The 17,741-nt window shown below is 52.6% G+C and overlaps 1 protein-coding gene across 1 annotated transcript; it reads left to right on the forward strand.

Moving 5' to 3' along the window:
* LOC102171679 (lipopolysaccharide-induced tumor necrosis factor-alpha factor homolog) lies at positions 9,232–13,263 on the forward strand. Its single transcript, XM_018039859.1, has 5 exons — positions 9,232–9,363; positions 9,593–9,674; positions 11,125–11,169; positions 12,811–12,952; positions 13,155–13,263. Exons 1-5 carry the CDS (start codon positions 9,232–9,234, stop codon positions 13,261–13,263), a joined length of 510 nt encoding a protein of 169 aa, XP_017895348.1.

The following is a 17,741-nucleotide window of genomic DNA, read 5'->3' on the forward strand; positions in this document are numbered from 1 at the left end:
ACAAAGAGTCGGACGTGACTGAGTGACTGAAACTGAACTGATCTACCTATCTACCTCTGCAATGAGTTAAATCACGTGCTGCTGACCTTCAACACCCCCTGAAAGGAGTTCAGGGTGGAGAGCAGGTGCTCTATGCTCTGGGAAAAACTGGCAGAACAGGTCTTCAGATAGTTAAATATTTTCAGGAGCTGATTTTAGGAGCCCAATACTTGCCATGAAATTAAAAGACGCTTACTCCTTGGAAGAAAAGTTATGACCAACCTAGACAGCATATTCAAAAGCAGAGACATTACTTTGCCGACTAAGGTCCGTCTAGTCAAGGCTATGGTTTTTCCAGTAGTCATGTATGGATGTGAGAGTTGGACTGTGAAGAAGGCTGAGCGCCGAAGAATTGATGCTTTTGAACTGTGGTGTTGGAGAAGACTCCTGAGAGTCCCTTGGACTGCAAGGAGATCCAACCAGTCCATTCTGAAGATCAGCCCTGGGCGTTCTTTGGAAGGAATGATGCTAAAGCTGAAACTCCAGTACTTTGGCCACCTCATGCGAAGAGTTGACTCATTGGAAAAAACTCTGATGCTGGGAGGGATTGGGGGCAGGAGGAGAAGGGGACGACAGAGGATGAGATGGCTGGATGGCATCACTGACTCTATGGACGTGAGTCTGAGTGAACTCCGGGAGTTGGTGATGGACAGGGAGGCCTGGGGCGTGCTGCGATTCATGGGGTTGCAAAGAGTCGGACACGACTGAGTGAACTGAACTGAACTGAATACTTGCATCGCCTTGCATCTAGAAAAGCATTAAAATCCTTTATGGTCAGAGAAGGCAATGGCACCCCACTCCAGTACTCTTGCCTGGAAAATCCCATGGATGGAGGAGCCTGGTAGGCAGCAGTCCATGGGGTCGCTGAGAGTTGGACACGACTGAGCAACTTCACTTTCACTTTTCACTTTCATGCATTGGAGAAGGAAATGGCAACCCACTCCAGTGTTCTTGCCTGGAGAATCCCAGGGACGAGGGAGCCTGGTGAGCTGCCGTCTATGGGGTTGCACAGAGTCAGACACGACTGAAGTGACTTAGCAGCAGCAGCAGCAGCAGAATTGTTAAGTTTCCTTTGATGGAAAGAAGCTTCCATGGTTGGTCAAGGATGGCAATTGCCCAGTGAAATGTGTAAATAATGAAATGTACTATAAGAGTTGAGGTGTCTTCTTCATTTAGACCTGACAACTAGTTTTTGCTTTTCCCTAGCTACACATTGACAACTGTGTATCAGGAAATCAGAATCAGTTTTATGTGATTATTGTGTATATATCACCCCAGGACTGCCTGAATATCTTATTGGTGAACATAGATCTACTTTCAAATTAGATTGATAGGGTTGCTTATAGAACACATGAGAATATGTAATATTTTTATGGGTCACACAGAATATGTAAATGATATGAAAAAGATTGTGTGGGTATTATTAAAATAATCAAGTCTACAAAAGCCTTAAATCACTGAATATTTATGCTTCTTAAGGTAGTATTTTTGTCCTTGAGCTTTCATTTTTAAGAAACCAGACTAAATAAGAGTCCCTGTTTGGGTTTGTTTTTTTTTTTTTTTTTTTAAATCCTTTATGGTGATGACTGCTCCTTGTGACTACCAAAAGCCTCACGAGACCAGTAGAAACCTTTTGGAAACATATATGTTTGATTGCATGTACTCCCCCTTCACCAAAATCACATATATACTGACCTTCCCCCCTACCTCTTTGGAGCAGTTTCTCAGAGCTCTCTCCCAGGCTTCAGTCCTCATTTTGCCCCAAATAAAACTTAACTTACAACTCTCACATTCTGCATTTTTTCAAGTTGACAATGAGGTATTGATGCACACACACACACACCCCACACACAACACCCATATCCGCGCCCCTCCCCCCACACACATATCACTCATGCAAACACACACAGTTAAAAACATGCAAAACCTCACACTCTCCCACCACACAGCTTTCTGGGTTCTCCCCCAAACTCCAGACCCCAAAGGTTTTCTGGATCTAGAGACAGCCCCCCTGCCGCCTCCTCCAGGCAGACCTCAGGGTTCAATCTCAGAGTTCTGAGGGCAGAGAATGGAAAGCAGTCATTGGGGAAGAAGTCACCCCTATCTGGGATGCTCACTCTTCAGAGATTCGGCCTCTATTGATGCCCAGGGGACAAGAACTCCCCCCTCTCAACCCCCTGCCCAGGAAGCGATGGAACCTGGAGTGGAGGCACCTACAGTAGCTTCCTGTGTGGCGCCAGTGGTAAAGAGCCTCCCAGGCAATGCAGGAGACATAAGAGATGTGGGTTTGATCCCTGGGTCGGGAAGATCCCCTGGAGGAGGGACTGACAACCCACTCCAGTATTCTTGCCTGGAGAATCCCACAGACAGAGGAGCCTGGCGAGCTACAGTCCATGGGGTCACAAAGAGTCAGAAGCAGCCCGTCTACTCCCATGCCTCTTGCCCCCAGCCCACCACAGACTGGGAGGAAGAGAAAGCAGACAGAGGCTGGCAGTGCCGCCCAGAGACATTAGGTGACATCCCAGGATAACCCAGGGCTCCAGGCTCTTCTTGCTGACCGATGACCCCTCTGATGAACAGGAGGACTGGGCGAAGCACCACCCTTCCCTAGACCAGAGCTTCTCCAGGTGCCCCCCACCCCCGCCCACACCGCCCAGCCCCTTGGGAACCCAGCCCAGCTTCCATCACTTGCACAATAATTACAGTCACCACTCCTTCCTCCAGATTCCTTCTTCCTTATCTCATCACTTCCCTACAGGAGCCGGGCCCTTCTGGGAAGACAATGAGCAGGAAGGAAAAAAAGGTCCCATCTCCCTTTCCCCTTGAGCAACCCCGGCTGTCAGAGTCTTTCTTTCTGCAGCGTGCAGAAAGGGTGAGGGAGGTGTCGAGGGTCTCAAGCAGGAGAGGACCAGGGCCCCCCAGGAGTCCCGGCTGCCAGAACTCCAGGCTCACTCCATTCCCAGGATGCCCTGTCCACTCCTCCACCCCTGCCTTGGCTTTTGGAACTCTGCTTATTTCATGTATTACTGTCCTGATTGTTGTTGTTCAGTCGCTCAGTCGTGTCTGACTCTTTGCGACTCCATGAACTGCAGCACGCCAGGCTTCCCTGTCCTTCACCATCTCCCTGAGTTTGCTCAAAGTCATGTCCGTTGAGTTGGTGATGCCAACCAACCATCTCATCCTCTGTTGTCCCCTTCTCCTCCTGCCCTCAATCTTTCCCAGCAGCAGGGTCTTTTCCAATGAATCAACTCTTCACATCAGGTGGCCAAAGTAATGGAATAGAAGGTAGGCATGAATGAAGGGTCAGCCAGCAAGGTAAAACTGTCTCCTTGAATCTTCTTAAGACCCTTGTGTGCATGCTAAGTCGCTTCAGTCGTGTCCGACTCTATGCAATCCCATGGACTGTAGCCGGCCAGGCTCCTCTGTCCATGGGATTCTCCAGCAAGAATACTGGAGTGAGTTGCCATGCCCTCCTCTAGAGGATCTTTCCAACCCAGGGATCGAACCCACATCTCCTATGTCTCCTAAATTGGCAGGCGGGCTCTTTACCACCTGGGCCACATGGGAAGCCCTCCTAAGACTCTTAGCAATAAGTAATTATTATTATTACTTTTGATGCTTTTGAACTGTGGTGTTGGAGAAGACTCTTAAGAGTGCCTCGGATTCCAAGGAGCTCAAACTAGTCAATCCTAAAGGAAATCAGTCCTGAATATTCATTGGAAAGACTGATGCTGAAGCTGAAACTCCAGTCCTTTCGCCACCTGATGGGAACAATTGACTCCTTGGAAAAGACCCTGATGCTGGGAAAGATTGAAGGCAGGAGGAGAAGGGGATGACAGAGGATGAGCTGGGTGGATGGCATCACTGACTTGATGGACATGAATTTGAGTAAGCTCCGGGAGTTGGTGATGGATAGGGAAGTCTGAAGTGCTGTAGTCCATGGGGTCGCAAAGAGTCGGACACAACTGAGCAACTGAACTGAACTGAACCGATACCCATTTTACAGAAGAGGAATCTGAGGCTCAGAGAGGTGAAGACTCCTGCCCTGGGTTACACAGCTGGGGAAGTCAGAACCCATGCTTTAACCATCTTCCTCCTCCTCCTTGCCAGATCTTATATAGGGGATGAAAAGGTGGAAAACAAACAAACAACAAAAGGGCTCCTGCAGGAGCCCTGAGCTTGCCCTCACAAAGCTGAAGTTTTAGGGTCAACAATGACCAAGCCAACTAAACAGGAATGGGGCAGGCCCAGGCATAGGTAAGTGCTGTCAAAACTGAATCAGGTAGGCTGATGCAGAGTGGCTGGCTGATCACAGAGAACTCATCCTCAGGAAAAAGGCCCAGGAGGAGCCCAGCCAGGCCTCAGGCCCGCCCCACGCCCAGATCTGGGTGCGGAGGGACTGGGGTCCAAGGGGCCGCATGGCCCGGGGCTGGCCTCAAGCCCTCTTGCAGCTTGGCCTGAGGAGGGACGAGGTGGGACGGGAGGCTTCAGCCCCAGGGCAATATGAAGGCAACCAGGCCAGCCTTAAAGGGACTGTGGCACGGGCGGCTTGGTATCCTGGGCCTCCCTGCGCGGGACGGCGGACCTCTCCGCCCGCTGAGCCCCGAGGGAGGAAGCGAGGCTGGCTCGCGCAGCCTGGTGCTGCCCCCTGGTGGCGATGACTGGGATGGCCGGAGACAGAGAGCAAGGCGCATCTTTACTTCCCTCTCAAGAGTGTCCGAGCTCAGACACAGCAGCCGGTGTCCCAACCCTGCGTTATGGGGATCATCGTCCCCAAAATCTCCAGAGGAGGAGGCGATCCCCAACTCCATCCCGAGATATATAACCTCAAGCCTATGCAAAGCCCCCTGCGCCCTGGGCCGTAAAATCGGAAGGATTTTAAGCCAAATGTGGTGGGCAGCTCATTCACTCATTCACACAGTCAATCTGTATTTGTGCAGCTTCTCCTCTATTTGCGAGCTGCGGCATGCAGAGTGCGGAAAGCAGGCATCAAGCCGCAGACCACAATGCACACAGAGATATAACGCGGTCCGAAGGAGACCGGGCGTCGGGGGCGGGGGCGGGGGTTGGGGGGTTGGGGCCAGGGAGTGGGCAACGCATCACCACGCGGCGGCAGAAAGGACTGAGCAGGCACGCCTCGCTGGCTGTTTCAAGACTCTAGGGTGTGAAACCCATGGAATCGCAAAAGAGCTCCAGAAAGAGGGGACGAGCGGGAAGAGGCGCTCCAGACCACAGAGGAGATACCTTTTTTCCAGGAAGACAAAATCTCTGTGGGAATCAGGAAAGGGCTTCCTTAAGGCGCTTTTTCTCTACCAGCTGAATAACGTTTGTAACAGTTCACAAATCTAAGGTGTCTGCGATGTAAGTGGCTCTGGTACCCCAGGCGCAACTACCTTCATGCCCATATTCTCTGCCTTTGCAGGTGGCACCTCCATGTTTACTGCCTCTCATAGCTTGGCCTGTTTCAGAACTTCAAACATATAGGCTCAGAGGAGACATACTCTCCTGAGTCGGGCTTCTTGTGCTCAGAATCATTTTTTGACACACATTCATCTTGCTGAGTATACCAATAGTTCATTCCTTTCACTGCTTGCAGAATTCCTTGGAATAAATACACATGATGTGATGATCCACCCACCTGTTGACAAATATTTGGCTGTTTCTAGATTTGGGGCTATTATGAATCAAGATACTATGAATTTTTTTCATACAGGCCTTTTTTTTTTTTTTTCTTGAACATGCATTTTTATTTCTCCTGGGTAAAAACCTGGGAGTGGAGGGAATTCCCTGGAGGCGGTCCAGTAGGTGGGACTCTGCACTTTCACTGCTGAGGACCAGGGTTCAGTTCCTGGTCAGGGAACTAAGATCACACAAGCCGTGCAGCATGGCCAAAAAATAAAAAGATTAAGACCTAGGGGTGGAATTCCTGGTCCCAGGTGTGCAGATGTTTGCCTTCAGGAGAAACTGTTGGTTTTTTCAAAATGATGAAGCATTTTACACTCACACCAGCAGCGCAGGAGGGTTCTAGTTATTCTGCATGTTTGTCAACACTTGGGATTGTCTGTTTTTAAAAGTTTAACCAGTGGAGGGACCTCCCTGGTGGTCCAGTGGTCCAGGGGTTAAGACTCTGCGCTTCCACTGCAGGGGGAGCAGGTTCAATCCCCAAATAGGGAACTAAGATCCCATATGGTGCATGGCCAAAAATCAATCGATCAATCAATAACTAAGTGAAAAGACTCCACTTCCCTCCAACTTATTTATAAATAAAAAATAAATTTTAACCATTGGTAACTCAGCCTTTTAATTTGCATCTCCTAAGTGAATAGGGATACTGAGGATCTTTTAATATGCATGTTGGTCATTTCTGTATCTTCTTTCGTGAAGTGTCTGTTCAGGCCTTTGGCCCACTTTTAATATTGTGAGTTTTTCTTAGTTATTGAGTTGAAGGAGTTCTTTTATACTCTGTTTACTTGTCCTTTGGCCTGTAAATATTTTCTCCTGACCTGTAGCTTGCCTTTTTATTGTATCTATAGATGGTATCTTTTAAGAAGCAGGTGCTTTGATGAACTAGTCTTTCAAGTTTTCCTTATATAGCTCGTGCTTCGTGCCTCGTGGTGTGTAAGAAATCTTGATACATGATCACATTTCAGTCGCTTTCCGTTCTTTGGTGTTGCTTTTTTCTTTTTGATGTACTTCCTTTTTAATTAGTAAAAATAATGATATGGTTCCAAAGTCAAACTCATGAACAAGAGAGAGAGAACTGGCTTCCATTTTCAACATTAACCATTTTAGTTCTTGATTCATCCTTCTTTTATTTCTTCTTGGAAATTATTTATCTCCCTCTCCGTTTGCTTATATTGAAAGGAGTGCTAAATATAGGGAATTCCCTGGTGGTCCAGTGGTTAGGACTCAACACTTTCACTGCTGTTGCCTTGGTTTAATCCCTGGTTGGGAAACTAAGATCCCACAAGCCACATGGCAATGAACAACAACAACAACAAAGAGAGTACTATATATACATAAAAACACATATCTTCCTGTTTGTTTTTGGACAAGATATCCTGGAGAGGTTGCTCCATAGTCATATATGAAGATTTTCTTTTTTTTCCTGTCTCTTCCCCTTTCTCGCCTCCCTCTCTCCCTTTATTTTGGGTAGCTGAAGAGTCCCTATGTGGATGGACATTTGCTGGATTTCTGGTTTTTTGTTGCTACCCTGAAGAGCCTGGCACCTCCCTCACCTGATATTTCCACTAGCCTATCTTTAACAGTCCGTTGGGGTCACAGAGAGTCAGACACGACTGAGCAGCTGAACAACAACAACAAATCTTTAGGATGGATTTCTAGAAACAGTACTGCCCGGTCAAAGGGTCTATTATGTACATGTGCCCAGTTGCTCAGTTGCTTCCAAAATATTTGCCACCCCATGGACGGTGGCCCGCAGGCCCCTCTGCCCATGCAGTTCTCCAGGTGAGAGTACTGGGATGAGCAGCCTTTCTCTCCTCCAGGGGATCTTCACGACCCAGAGATCGAACCTGAGTCTCTCATGTCTCTTCTGCTTTGGCAGATGGATTCTTTACCACTGTGCCACCTGGGCATTCTGTCGGATACGGCCAATGCCACCTTCTAGTTCTTGTATGGGAAAGCTTGCTCCCCGCCCCTTCCCATTCACCATCACTTTTGGTTTCTGCCAATCGGCTGGAAGCAGGGCTATCTCAGACTATCTTGGACATTCTGGAGGCGTAATGAGAAGCCGTGGAGTGTACAGGTCAAGCACACAGACGTCAATTCGTGCCTTAAGCCCAGCTATGCGCTTCCTGGCTGTGACCCTAGGTGGAGCTCGGAGCCAGCCCCAGCGTGGAGATTGCCCTCTACAGTCGGGACCATCTCTTCTGGCTGGTTCATGTCACCAATGATCTCCCAATAAAAATGCTGGCTTTACTCCCTGCGCCAAACCCGTTACCTGGATTGTGGCATTTGATCCCATAACAACCCTATGAAGTAGCTATCTTACCCCCATTTTACAGATGGGGAAGCCGCAGGATGGAGGGTTAGAGAGAGTTAGGGTTTTGCCCAAACTCACAGCTAAACAAGCCAGAGAGGTAGCTAGACTATGAGGTGACACAGACTGACATGTTTGTGTGCGCATAATACCTGCGTGTTTATCCACACAACTGTGTGCCGGTATTCACACACACCTGTATGTGTGTACCTGTGTCTCTGTGTGTGTATATATGTGTGTGTGTATTCCCAGGTGGCGTTAGTGGTAAAGAATGTGCCTGCCAAGGCAGGAGACTTAAGAAACGCAGGTTCGATCCCTGGGTCGGGAATTTTCCCTGGAGAAGGAAATGGCAACCCACTCCAGCATTCTTGCCTGGAGAATTCCATGGAGAGAGGAGCCTGGCGGGCTACAGTCCATAGGGTTGCAGAGTCGGACACAACTGAAGTGACTCAGCACGCACACACACACACACACACACACACACATATACATATAGATATATATACACGTGTGTACCTGTGTACATATACCTACCAGCATTTCTAAAGAAGATGTGAACATCCTCACAGCTACATCTCTGTGTCCATGGGCTGAACGAAAGAACTGCTCGCAACAGAGTAACTTGGTCTTTTTCCTTTGGCCGTGCCATGCGCCTTCTTAGTTGCCAAAGATCACACCTGGCACCCCACAGTAGAAGCACAAGTCCTAACCGCTTGGACCACCAGGGAAGCCCCGGATTCATATATTTTTTAAAAGATTTATTATTTGGCTGCATTGGGGCTTAGTTGTGGCACATGGGCTCAGAAGTTCCACAACATGTGGGATCTTAGTTCCCCGACCAGGGATTAAACCCATGTCCCCTGCATTAGAAGGCAGATTCTTAATCACTGGACCACCGGGAGAGTCCCCCGGATTCATATTTTTAAGGCTCCCACCCTGCCCTCTGATCCTGGCCAGTTTCCGACGGGCCTGCAGCGTGGGAAGGGGGAGTCATCTGATGTCTAAAGAGTTCTCAAGCTGGGCTCATGGAGACCCCGCCCCCTCCCACAGGGAATGGGGACAAAGCCCCCCCAACCCCACCCCTAGCCACTGTGAGGATACACATCACAATGGCTGTTCCACCCGAGCTAGGCCCAGCAAGAGGCACCGGGGTGACCTGCACTCCCATCCCATGCAGACAGCCAGGCCGCAGGATGGGGGCCTCCCGAGGCCAGCACCGGGCCGCTCCGAACTTGGAACCCAAAGCTGCCTCGACACCATTGCTGGAACAGAACTCCTGGGCCCCAGGAGGGTACTACGCCCAGGGTGAGGGTCTCCATATTCAGGTGACACGCTGACTGCAGGGGCCCCCAGGCAGGAGCAGGGAGGCTACGGGTCCCCTTGCTGAACTGGGTCTGATTCCCGTCTTCACCCCACAAGTCACATTGCTCTCGCCCACCCGGGGACCAAGAGAGCTGATAGGGACAAGGTGGGGCCCCCACAGCCTGTACCCTCAAACTATCCATAGACTGATGACGCCCCCATATCAAGTATGACATGGCCCTCCACCCACAGCCCACCCAGGGGCCAGAGGCAACCTGGAGTGCCCTGGGGGCTGGTGGGGAGGAAGGTCCCGGCCACGCTGCCATGGCCTCAGGTAAGTCCCCGAACCTCTTTTCTCATCTCAGAAAGGGTTGGGAGGGTTCAAAGAGATAATGGATGTAGGGCTGGGCAGTCGGTAACCAGATCTGAGCTCAGAAGGACTTTCCAGCTGGTGGTCCCGGGCCAGGTGGTTTAATTCCTGACCTTTAGTTTGTGCATCTGTAAAATGGGTACAAATTCCAGCCCAGGCAGGGCTGCAGGGACCAAATGGGAGAGAAATCACCCCCAGTCCCACAGAGCCTAGACTGAGCGGTGGGAAGTGGGGAGGGGATTCCTGTTCTCTGGTTGCCCCTACTATGGGAGGAGGCATGGGTGGGGACAGCCCAGGTGCCCCCTCAAGCCTTGAGACTCCTTTCCTGAGAGGACCAGGTCTCCACGCAAAGCCCTGGAGAGGTTTCCAGTAAAAACACACAGGGACCCCACCCATCGCCCACACTGGTTAAGATTCGGGGCCTCCCCTCCTCCTCTCCAGACCTCCCTCTGGATACTTAGGATCCCAGAATTTCCTCCTCCAAACAGCCTCACACCTGCTTCCAGGGCCTGGGAGAGGAAGCTTCCCAGGGCCCTGGGGGTGGGTCAAAGGCTGACTCCTGGGAGGTGAGGGATTGAGCCCCCGGTAGGGCAGGAGGGAGACAAGGCTGAAGAAGGAGGCCGGCCTGGGGCCCAGACAGTTCTTGGAAGCAGCAAATGGAATGTTGCATCTTCTGGAGCCGTCATGACCAGAGGCAAGGGACATGGCACTCCCAGGAAGCAGGCCGGCTTCAGTTCCATCCTTGACTCTGATGTTTGTGCTGGGTGACGTCAGGCAAGCTGCTTAACCTCTCTGAGCCTAGCTTCCACATCTGCAAAACTGGAATAATGCCACAATCTACCTTACTGGTGTTTTGGTGAGAGTAAACAAAGCAAGGTGTGTGAAGTGTTCAGCACAGAGTCTGGCACATAAGGGCTGATTATGAAAGCGTTAGTCACTCAGTCGTGTCTGACTCTTTACAGCCCCCATGGACTGTAGCCTGCCAAGCTCCTCTGTCCATGGGATTCTCCAGGCAAGAATACTGGAGTGGGCTGCCATTTCCTTCTCCAGGGATTACAAAAAGAAGAAAAGAAAGAGAAGGATAGATTATGGGGTCCATGTTATTTCTGCAGCCTCAAGCCCCTGGCATGGCCTCCAAGAAGAGCTTGCACCCTAGGACACCCGGAGCACAGTGGGGTCAGAAATGTCTGGGTTCAAATCCAAGCTCTTCCATCTGCTGGCTGAAATACCGCTGGCAACTTGATCCATCCCTCCAGGCCTCAGCTTTCTCTCCTGTAAAATGGGTCCCTGCTTCAGACCAGCCAAGTTTTCAGCTCAGCACCTGGCATGCAGTCAGTCTTCCAAGGGTCTAAAGGTGTTTCTCCTTCTTTCCTCCTCCAAGGGCCTCCTCCTCCTTATTCTTCTTCGCCTCCAGGACTTGGAGCGCCTCCGCCTCCTCCCCCGATGTCTGTTTATCCGGGTGAGTGCTCCTCCTGTCCCCACCCCCTCCACGCCCCCTTCCCCAGGCTTCCCTGTCTCACACCCAGCACGGCCCTGACCACCTGCCAAGACTGTCCGAACAGCACCTCCTCTGGAAAGGCATACGTCCTGCCCCCCGAGTGGTGTGATCCCTCCCTCCACAGCTGTGACCCCCACACTGCCCACGGCCTGGAGCCCTTCTCTCTGATGTGCCATCATTGGCGGAAGGGGTTGGGACACAGTAGGTGCTCAGGAAATGTCTATGAAAAGAAGCCCTCTTCTCAACTCTGCGAATCCATCGCTCTTGAAATCAAAGAGGAGAGGAATTCAGACACCACCCACCCACCCACCCAACCTTGTAGGGTCTGGGCTTTGGGGAGATTTTTATTTTTTGGCTCCACTGCGCAGCGACTTGTGGAATCTTAGTTCCCCAACCAAGGATCGAACCTGTGCCCCTAGCAATGGAGGCGTGGAGTCCCAACTACTGGACCACCACGGAAATCTGGAGGTGGGGAGGGATTTTTAAATAAAGAAAAAGCTTGAGAGTGGCTGGGCTGGGTTGTCAAGTCTGGTGTGGGAGAGTGAGCTTTAAACCATGGGTCAGCCCCATCTAGCCAAACGTAGTTCTTTCCCTTGGTTTCCTGCCAAACTAGGGGTGGGGTGGCACCCCCACATTAGAGCCCAGCTCTCTAAACCCCAACATCCTCTCCCCTCGGCCCCTCGGCCCCTCAGGAACCCAAAGTCTGTAAGGGTCATAGGCCCCTCCTCATGGCTCGACAGTCCACCCAGACCAGATGCCAAGCCTTCCGTCTAGAGCATGAAAACTCCCTGGAATCCTAGTTTCTTAACAAACTATTCAGCCACCACCAAAGACCTCACCTCTCTGCACACCCAAGACAGTAAAAATGCTCGTTGTGTTTAAAAAAGCTAAATACAGATCAACATTTTTTTTTGGAACCCTCACCCCAGAAAAACGCTGTGCCTGGGTAAGAAGAAGCAAGAATACCAAAAGGAAGTTTTTATAGGGGGTTGTTGTTTTCAAGCTCGGAGAAGGCGATGGCACCCCACTCCAGTACTCTTGCCTGGAAAATCCCATGGACAGAGGAGCCTGGTAGGCTGCAGTCCATGGCGTCGCGAAGAGTCAGACACGACTGAGCAACTTCACTTTCACTTTTCACTTTCATGCATTGGAGAAGGAAATGGCAACCCACTCCAGTGTTCTTGCCTGGAGAATCCCAGGGACAGGGGAGCCTGGTGGGCTGCCATCTATGGGGTCGCACAGAGTCGACACGACTGAAGCAACTTAGCAGCAGCAGCAGCAGCAGCAGTTTTCAAGCTACTGCTTCCCCAAGGGTGTCACTTAGAGTTATTGCTTAAAAAAAAAAAAAATTGGAGCTATTCCTCTACAAACCCCTGTGAAATAAATGCGGGAGGTCTTAACTGAGCAAGGGCTCTGAGACCTGGAGGCTGGTGGGTAGGGGGTGGTGAAGGGGGAAGCTGGGCCCATCGGGATGGCCTGGGGGGCTCAGGGGAGCACAGAGAAACTGCAGGTGGGGTGGCCCCCCCCGTGGTGGATACAGGATTGGGGGAACTGGGGTGTGGTGTGGGGTCTGACATGTCCCTCCCCTCCTCCTCCCCCAAGAACTGTTCAGGGTACCGAGGCTGCTGTCCCCAGATCCGGTACAGTTCACGTGTCCATACTGCATGAACCGGATCGTCACCGTGACCACACCGGTCCCAGGCGTGCTCACCTGGCTCCTCTGCACCGGCTTCTTCGTGGCCGGGTGAGTGGTCCCCCCTCGCCTCCGTCACGGCCCTGGGCATCCGTGCAGGGAGCCTGCTGGTTTCGGGGGGTGCTGGCATGGGGTGTGGAGGGAGGAGTGGTTTCCTAGCCCACCTTGCTGGCCGGGCAGCCCCAGGGACGGAGTTGGGGCTGTCAGGCTTGGCTTGGCCCCCAGTGAGTCCCCGCTGCTTCCGAGGCTTCAGGTGCTTCTTGGGCTGCTGCCTCGTCCCCTTCTGCGTGGACAGCTTGATGGACGTGAGGCACACGTGCCCCGTATGTCGCCAGGAGCTCTTCCTCTACAAACGCCTGTGAAATAAATGCTGACTAAGTGACTGTTGTCTGCGCACATCTGTCGCCTGGGGAGGCTGGTGAGCACTGGCACACAGAAGGTGCCCTGTACTGACTGACCACTGAGGGGCCGACCGATGGTATGCATAGTGGCCTTCCCTTCTCAGGCTCCACCCTCTTCTTTCCTTCCCGACTCTTTCCCATCAGACTGCCCTGCTGGCTCAGATGGTAAAAAATTCTGCTTGCAATATGGGAGACCTGGGCTTGATCCCTTGGTCGGGAAGAATCCCCGGGAGAAGGGAATGGCGATCTACTCCAGGGTTCTTGCCTAGAGCATTCCATGGACAGAGAAGCCTGGTTCGGGCTACACTCCATGGGGTCACGAAGAGTCGGACACGACTGAGCGACTAACACTTCTTCCATCAGTCAAGCTCCGTCGTCTGTGACAACGTCTCTGCAACTCCAGTCAGGCAACCTGCAGAGCCGCACCTGCCCTTCACGCTGGCAGAGAACCTGTGAGCTCCCCTGGCTAAATCCCGCATCCTCCAGGCACTTTGCTCTCTTCCCTACCTGTCTGGGTACCCTTGGGGTTCAGAGGTAAACTATCCGCCTACAATATGGGAAACCTGGGTTGGATCCCTGGGTTGGGAAGATCCCCTGGAGAAGAGAAAGGCTACCCACTCCAGTATTCTGGCCTGGATAGTTCCATGGACTCTATAGTCCATGGGGTCACAAAAAGCCAGACACAACTGCGCGACTTTGACTTCCCAACCTGCCTGGACCCTCAGCAGCCCGGGCCCTCCCTGCCGCCTCCCTTGTCCGGCACTGATGCTCTGGCCAAGTCTTCCGCATCCTCTCAGTACATCCTGTTGGCCTGCTGTCCCACCTCAAGCCCTCCCTACTCAAGCCACTCCTGAGGTTTCCATTCTCACCTCCTGAACCCCACAGCCCTCCCCGGATGCCCAAAGGCCCCCCCAAACCCATCAGGTCTCCAAGTCACTCCTCTTCCCACCTCCTCAGGTGCCCCTGGTGGCTGAGGCTGGCATGGCCACCTCTCTGCATCACCTCCTCTTATCCCTCAGCCCTTAGCCCCTCTCTGCACGAGCCCTGGGTCCTGTCCCCTCTGCCCTGCAATGATTTCTTTACCTCCCCGCGCCCCTACCCCTCTCTTCCTTAAAGGAGGCGAGAATCCCTGATGGCATCTCCCAGCTCCCAAGCCTTGACCACGCCTCCCGGTCCTCCCCTGTGGCTGCTGGCTGGCACAGAGTAAGCGCAATGATCAGGGGCAACAGTTCGGACCTTTGGCTCTGACACTACCCAGTTAGTACTCACTACCCTCAAGACCAGGCTTCATTTTTGCATTTTCGTTTTGCTTGTTTATGTTTGGCTGGGTCGGGTCTTGGTTGCTGTGTGCCGGCTTTCTCTAGTTGGGGTGAGTGGGGACTGCTCTTCCTTGCGGTTCACGGGTTTCTCCCTGTGGTGGCTTCTCTTGTGGTGGAGCACAGGCTTCAGTAGTCGTGACCCCGGGACTTGGTGGCTCTGCGGCAGGTGGGATCTTTCTGCACCAGGGATTGAACCTGTGACCCCTGCACTGGCAGGCGGAGTCTCAACCACTGGACCGCCAGGGAGGTCCATCCTGGGACCAGACTTTTAACACGAGGCCCCTTTGAGGCATTTGTGGTTCCTGCTCCCTTGTGCTCCAGCCAGCCAGGACCAAGAGAGCCCAAGTGTTCACCTGAGCGTCCAGACTCTGTCCCTGGCCTCTCCTGCAACTCCATGCCTGCCCCCTTCTCTCTCCGCCAATTCCTTCCAGCCCCATCACTGGCTCCTGGGTCTCTGTCACTTCCCCAGACCCCGGTGACCCCAGGTCCTGGCAGGGACAGGTGGGTTTCTGGCAGCCGGGATGAGGGAACCAGTCTTCCCAAATCTCTGTGCCCAGTCCCCAACAAGAGGTTTAATCCTTTAAATCCCTTAAATTCCCTCAAGGCTACAGTAGAGCAGCTCTTCTGTCCTGCGAAGGAAGCTATGCAGGAGGAATCTGGCAAATGCTTAGGATGAGAAAAGGTCCCAACTTGGCTTCTGAGCGGGACCCCACCGGGTACCGTGTTGCTGGCCTAGGGGGCAAGGCCAAGTGGGGGATGGGCTGAACGTCACAATGACTGAATTCTTTTTTTAACGAATTTCTGTCTTAACATGGAAACATGTACGCTGTGCACGCGTGGGTGTCATCGATTCAGTTGTGTCCGACTGTGCGACCCCATGGACTGCAGCCCACCAGGCACATCTGTCCATGGGATTCTCCAGGCAAGAATACTGGAGTGGGTTGCCATGCCCTCCCCCAGGGGATCTTCCTGACCCAGGAATAGATAGCCAGTGGGAAATTGCTATATGACTCAGGGAGCTCAAACTGGCACTCTGTGACAATGAAGAGGGGTGGGGTGGGGTGGGAGGTGGGAGGGAGGTTCAAGAGGGAGGGGATGTATATACACCCATGGCCGATTCATGTTGATGTTTGGCAGAAACCAACACAATACTGTAAAGCAATTATCCTTCAATTAAAAATAAATTTTAAAAATAATTTGTATCATAGGGTGTCTCCCCTCTGTCTTTATTATTATTATTCTAATTTTTGGCCACACAGCACAGCTTATGAGATTTTTAATTCCCTAACCAGGGATCGAACCAGGACCTCCGGCACTGAGAGCTCAGAATTCTAAACACTGGGTTGCCAGGGAATCCCCCAAAGGGATATTTTCAGTTTTGCAAAATATAACAAATATTACTCACTCCTCTTTTCAATTAAAAGGGATTTGCTAGAGAAGGGACAGAAGCGGAAGAATTAAGAGGCAGAGGAGGACGAGTAGTCAGGTGGGATGGTCACTGAGCTATGGTTTATTCACCGAAAGGTGGCAGCTGCTTCCGTCCCTGCTCAGCACCGTCTGGGAAGGCAGATGCAGAAGCTGAGGCCTAGAGACGGCCAGTCTGGATCCAGTGACCAGACGGGGAGCCGGAACCTCGGCTCTGCCAGCCCGAGGCTCCTGCACAGGCAGAAAATGTGAGACGGTGGGACGGCCTGTGTAGAGAGTGGAGACATGGTCGGGGAGCTGGTGTGAAGGCACCATGCAGCCTTCAGGTGATTGGCGCTGCTGCGATGGCACTGGCGGAGCGTGTCACACCAGCAGGGGGAAAGGACCCGTAGGGGGACGGATTTCCCTGGATCTGGGTGTCAGCCTCCCCGGAGAGGCTGGCGGCAGCCCCTCTGCCCCCTCCCCCCAAGATGCCCCGGAAAACCCGGGAGAGCCCGGGAGAGCATGAACTCCGGGGGTGGTACCAGCTGCCGGATGGGAAGCTGGCATCCACATCCAAACAGGGACCCATCTGTTTCTGAGCGCATCTCGAGGCATGCGGAACTTCCCCGACCAGGAACCCGTGCCCTCCCCTGCCCCGCAAAGGAAGTGCAGAGTCGGACGGCCAGGGAAGGCCCTGGGACTTCAGATTTTTAAGGTTAGAAGATGAAGCATCTGGGCTTCCCTGGCGGCTCAGTGGTGAAGAATCCACCTGGCAGTGCAGGAGACACAGGGGATCCCTGACCCAGGAAGACCCCATGTGCCTGCCTCCGCTACTGAGCCTGTGCTCTGAAGTCTGGGGGCCACAACTACTGAGCCCCCGTGCTGCAATTACTGAAGCTCGCTCGCCCTGGAGCCCACGCTCTGCAACAAGAGAAGCCGCTGCAACTAGAGGCCCACACATCCCAGCTGGAGAGTAGCCCTCTGCTCGCTGCAAGGAGAGAAAAGCCGGTGTGGCAATGAAGACGAAGTGCAGCCAAAAATAAACAAACAAATAAAAGTGTGTGTGTGTGTGTGTGTGTGTGTGTGTGTGTGTGTGTGTGTAAAGATGAAGATGAAGCATCTGACACAAACTAGGCATCCAGCCCTGGGAAACAACTTCCCATTCGTAATACATCAGGACGGGGGCACCAAGTGGACCACCTGTGTGTACTGACCACCAGGGAGGCCAGGCAGGCTCACGGGCCACCACAACCCTGAGTAAGGGGTGTGGAGCTGGGACTTGGTCAATCTATGGTTTGGAGGCCCACAGCCCTGCAGAGGCACCCAGGCCAGGGGGGCCAGAGTCACCGAGCCTGCCTGGCTCTGCCAGAACCAGGCCAGGACCCAGACCCGTCTGCAGAGCTCCAGCCGGCCGTCTGATCCTGTGCCCATCAGGCAACCTGCCGGGTTTTGCTCAGATCTCCAGAGAGATCCACAGGCAGGAGTGTTTTGTCCCACGGCCAACACAGTGCCGGCTGTGGGTAGTGTCCTGGACCCCCCTTGATTGACCTGCTTCAGTCACCACAGCCCACCCACGAGGCCCTGTCTAGCTCCCCAGCAGTGGTCCGTGAGCCCAGGGAGTCACTCCAGGCCTCTCTGACTCAGACTGCCCAGTGTCAACTTAAAAAACAAAAAAATCCAGATTTTTCGGCTTCAAAATCTGTGCACAGGTGG

The sequence above is a fragment of the Capra hircus genome, chromosome 25 (genome assembly GCF_001704415.2).
Source record: "Capra hircus breed San Clemente chromosome 25, ASM170441v1, whole genome shotgun sequence".
NCBI classification, from domain to species: Eukaryota; Metazoa; Chordata; class Mammalia; order Artiodactyla; family Bovidae; genus Capra; species Capra hircus.